The sequence below is a fragment of the Miscanthus floridulus genome, chromosome 4, assembly GCF_019320115.1.
Source record: "Miscanthus floridulus cultivar M001 chromosome 4, ASM1932011v1, whole genome shotgun sequence".
Taxonomy (NCBI): Eukaryota; Viridiplantae; Streptophyta; class Magnoliopsida; order Poales; family Poaceae; genus Miscanthus; species Miscanthus floridulus.
Window position 1 is genome coordinate 15,155,295 of NC_089583.1, and position 4,047 is coordinate 15,159,341.

At 43.8% G+C, this 4,047-nt stretch overlaps 1 protein-coding gene across 6 annotated transcripts; it reads right to left on the reverse strand.

Annotated features, from left to right (window-relative positions):
* Window positions 1-665: 665 nt before the first annotated feature.
* On the reverse strand, window positions 666-4,047 carry LOC136551006 (uncharacterized). 6 transcript variants are annotated; one of them, XM_066542607.1, is made up of 8 exons: window positions 3,736-4,047; window positions 3,191-3,287; window positions 2,585-2,753; window positions 2,116-2,445; window positions 1,968-2,041; window positions 1,495-1,878; window positions 1,300-1,415; window positions 666-1,221 (listed from the first exon to the last, which is right to left on the reverse strand). In XM_066542607.1, exons 1-8 carry the CDS (start codon window positions 3,980-3,982, stop codon window positions 1,052-1,054), a joined length of 1,587 nt encoding a protein of 528 aa, XP_066398704.1. In that variant the 5' UTR covers window positions 3,983-4,047; the 3' UTR covers window positions 666-1,051. The 6 variants fall into 6 exon arrangements, with proteins under 6 accessions (XP_066398704.1, XP_066398703.1, XP_066398701.1 ...); XM_066542606.1 differs by having other exon boundaries at window positions 2,597-2,780; XM_066542604.1 differs by having other exon boundaries at window positions 2,585-2,780.

The following is a 4,047-nucleotide window of genomic DNA, read 5'->3' on the forward strand; positions in this document are numbered from 1 at the left end:
TGAGGACGTTCAGAGCAATTCTAATCAAATAAATCAGGTGGGAAACGCCTCCCCCCCCCCCACCCCCCGGTTGACCGTCAAAAAAAATGTTTGAAGGGTGTAATGAGAAATTAAATATGCTACCTATCTACTCTTTCTCAAGCATGTTGAAACTTTGTTTTGTCCATTTTATCATCCCCGGGATGATGTTGGTGGATCTTCCCCACTGTCTGCTGTTGTTTTTTTTTTAGCTTTCTGGCCTCCTTTTTCTTGCTTGTACAGTTTCCCCTTCTTGTGTGTCTTTGTACAGTTGTTGTGCTTTTATTTTAATAAAATCCTAACAGTGGGGCCATAACAAGTCTGATCGTCTGCACGATTGTTGAAATAATTACTGATGTTTCCTTGTGTATCATTAATAAAGTAAACATTAGTATAGTAGTGACCAATTTGTACATATCTCAATCCCCATGGCAACAACTCCAGCAAAGCTCTGGCTTGGCTGTCAAGCCTCTTGCAGCCTGAGTTTCCTAATAATAATAATAATAGATCGGAAATAGAGATTTTATAGAAAATGTTATATGCAGCGGTGCTGCAAATCCACTTCAGTGCAGCATTGCTACTGTTGGATGCCACTTGTCCCATATACAGATCCTGATTCCACATCGGACCTTGCTTTGCATTGCATCAGTTTCAAGCATAATGGAATTTACATTATCCTGATACGCCCAACGCAGTAATCAGAATATCATATTACAGAACAGAACGAACCAACCAAACACCTTCTAAGAAGCAAGCTACAACTGAACAGAAGGAAACGACACTATACAAAGCTAATAACAGGCAACCTGGGGAAGAAACAGTCTAAACCATCACCTGAAGCTAGACAAAATAAAACCAAGGTCTGATGGACACGCCAATTACCACCGCCGGACCACTGGGTTGGGAAGTCGCCCAACACCACCCACTGCTTCAGTCAAAGAAGTCCAAATGGGCCATCAGAAAAAAGATTAGGTCCAAACTCTAAGGATCAGCTGCCTGTGGGGGCTGGTCGTTAGCCATGACCAGCCTGTGGCTAACAGATCCCCTCCGGGCGCCTGGATCCAGGCAGAGCATCAGAGTTGATCGGCTCTATGTCGTTAGGAATGGCTCTTGCTGCATCCAAGACCTTACTGACATATCTTCTGTGCTCTTTCCTAGTATACTTCAATTCCTTGTCAAGATGGTCAACTTGATTTTCTAGACCTAGAAAAATTGATAGGTGGTGTAAGATTTAACTCATGACAGAAATATGAAGGGTTTAAAGAGAGTTAGAACTTTTACATGTCTTCTCTGACTCAAGCATATTGGAATAATATTTGAGTGTAGCAAGCTCCTCACTTTTCTCCAAAATATCTGACATCAGAGCCTGGTTGTCTGCTCTTCCATGTTCCCGTTCCCTGAAATTGAGATCAAGTAATAAGTAAATTATTGTTCTTAGGGGGGCCAAACTAGCTGAGAATTTTTTAGAGAACAAACTCATGAAGTTTGAAAATCTCCTCTTTTAAGGCATCATTCTGGCTTGCAGTAGTATGTACAATTTCAGATTCTCTTTGGAGTCTCTCGTCAAGAACTCTTGTTCTCTCAATAGCATCTTCTCGTTCATGTTCCACTCTTTGGAGCTTCTTTTCAAGAAGTCTAGTTCTCTCAGCAGCTGCTGCCCTTTCATTTTCCAATTCTCGTTGGAGCCTCTCTTCAAGAATTCTTGTTCTCTCAATAGCAGCTTCTCGTTCATGTTCAAATTCTCGGAGCTTCTTTTCAAGAAGTCTAGTTCTCTCAGCAGCTGCTGTCCTTTCATTTTCCAATTCTCGTTGGAGCCTCTCTTCAAGAATTCTTGTCATCTCCCCTTCATTTTCCAACTCCCTAAGTTGTGGTCAAGTAACAAGCATAGACAATTACACATATTGTTCAAAGGGGAAAAACTTGTTAAAGAAAATCTTAAGGAAGCTCACTCTATTAATTTTGTGTTCTCTGCCTTCAATTTGCTTATGTGGGCATCATACCTTCCCATGATTCTTGCATTACTCTGGTATTCATGTTAGAAAATAAGAAAGCCATACTTGCTGCTTCAATTATAACTTCTGTAAGAAATGTGTTTACCTCATTGATCAATGTGAGAAAATCTCCCCTCAAGTTTTCATCATCCTGGACAGTCGGCCTTGCACTGGATGAGCTCTCAACCATAAACGAAATATTGTTCATTTGTGCAGTTGGTCCTTGTCGCTGGTTCTCAATATCAGAGGTCGCCGGAAGCCTGAAACTCTCTGGGTCCTGCTTGGAGTCTAACTGATTGTGGGCAACCATCTCCTCTAGGATAGGTGATGCTTGCCACACAATCAAGGCTCCGGTCTCCTCAGTAAGACCACATGCTGAGTCAAAGTCTCGACCCTTAATTCCTGATAAAGCATCTCTTTTGACAAGAGCAAGATCCTGAAAAGAGAAGTTGCAGTTTTTCAAGGACTACAAAAAAAAAAGAAAAACTATCCTACCTCGGACAATTATGGATAAATGGTAAAAGATAGTAAACTAATTCCTAATCTCCCAAACCCTCATCGGCTTCATCGATCACCTCAATCACTACCTTCTGTGCCTTACTTTCTGAAGCAGCAAGTGTCAGTGCAGTGCTTCCTTCTGCAGTGATACCCACCACTGAAGAAAGGGTCGATTCAGGGGACACCCTTTCCTTCCTCTTCTTCATGGTGACAACCTTGCGCCTCTTAGGGGGAAATATCAGTGACCTGATGTGTTGCAGGCTATGATCAGGTCTATAAATTATTAAGAGCAACATGTAAGTCTGTGCTCTTACCAGGAAAAGTTAAAATAAGGGAATTTCAAGCTAAGTGCTATATGTTAATCATAGTTCGAAGCGGACAAGTAGAGCCTTGGCTATTACCACAGACTGATGGCAACAAAATATTGACATCAGTATATCATGATTTTTCATGATGTGCATCACAAACAATAGTTACCTATTTTACAGAGGATTTCTGATAAAGTTAATATTGGTAGAGAAAATGTAATTAAGCCAAGTTATTTTGACTGATACAGAAACCCATTAAACGCTAATAAGTAGCTACCACTTATCAACCAGCTGGTTAAGCAAAACTGCAGACAAACAACAAATAGGGATAGAAGCAGACAAGACCTTTTCCCAAAAAAAAGAAGCAGACAAGACCTGAGCTTCTCCAATGGATTTCCCAGAAAAATGCCACACTTTGGGCAGCACTTTATGTTGTCTTTCGCAACCTTGTCATATATGCATTTCCTGCAAACTGATCAAACCACGTCGTCATATCAATGGCTGAAGCAATGCAAGTTCAGGATGTTTACGAATTGCTAGCAGCAATGCGATTTTGTTTTTTTTTTTTTAAGGCACTAAGCACTGCCATTGAGCAGCTTGATCCTGGCGACAAAATATGCGCGCATGGAGAGCAACAATGATTTTTTTTTTTTTTACAGCACAAAGCACTGCCATTGAGCAGGTTGATTTAGGCGACAAAACATGCGCGCATGGAGAGCAACAATGCAAGCTTCTTTCTTTCTTTCTTTCTTTCTTTTTTGACAGCACTAAGCACTACCATTGAGCAGAACACCGATTGCAATATCAAAATCGAACGGAACCCAATCGGGATAGGCAAGCTGCGACAGGGAAAGGGAGGGCCATGCCCATCCCCGGCGGCCAGGACGCCCACATCGAAAGGAGTCGCATTTGGAGCTTACAGGCGTGGAGGCACTCGGTGAAGGCGGTGGCGTCGTGGAGGAGTCCGCCGCAGATCCCGCAGCTGACGCGCGGCGCGACCACCGAGCCGCGCACAAGCGACTCCGCACCCGTGCCGCCGTGGCTCCCCTCCCGCGCGGCGGCGTCGCGAGGTGGCTGATCAGACTGCAGGATGGCAGCGCTGTTGGCGGTGTTGGGGCGCGGGCCTGCGGTCGACGGCACCGAGGCTTGCCGAGCTCCCTGTAACATGGCGGATGGGTGGATTCAGGGCCCGGGGGGGTAGAAAGGGGGTTTTGCGGAGTCGCTGACTGAAG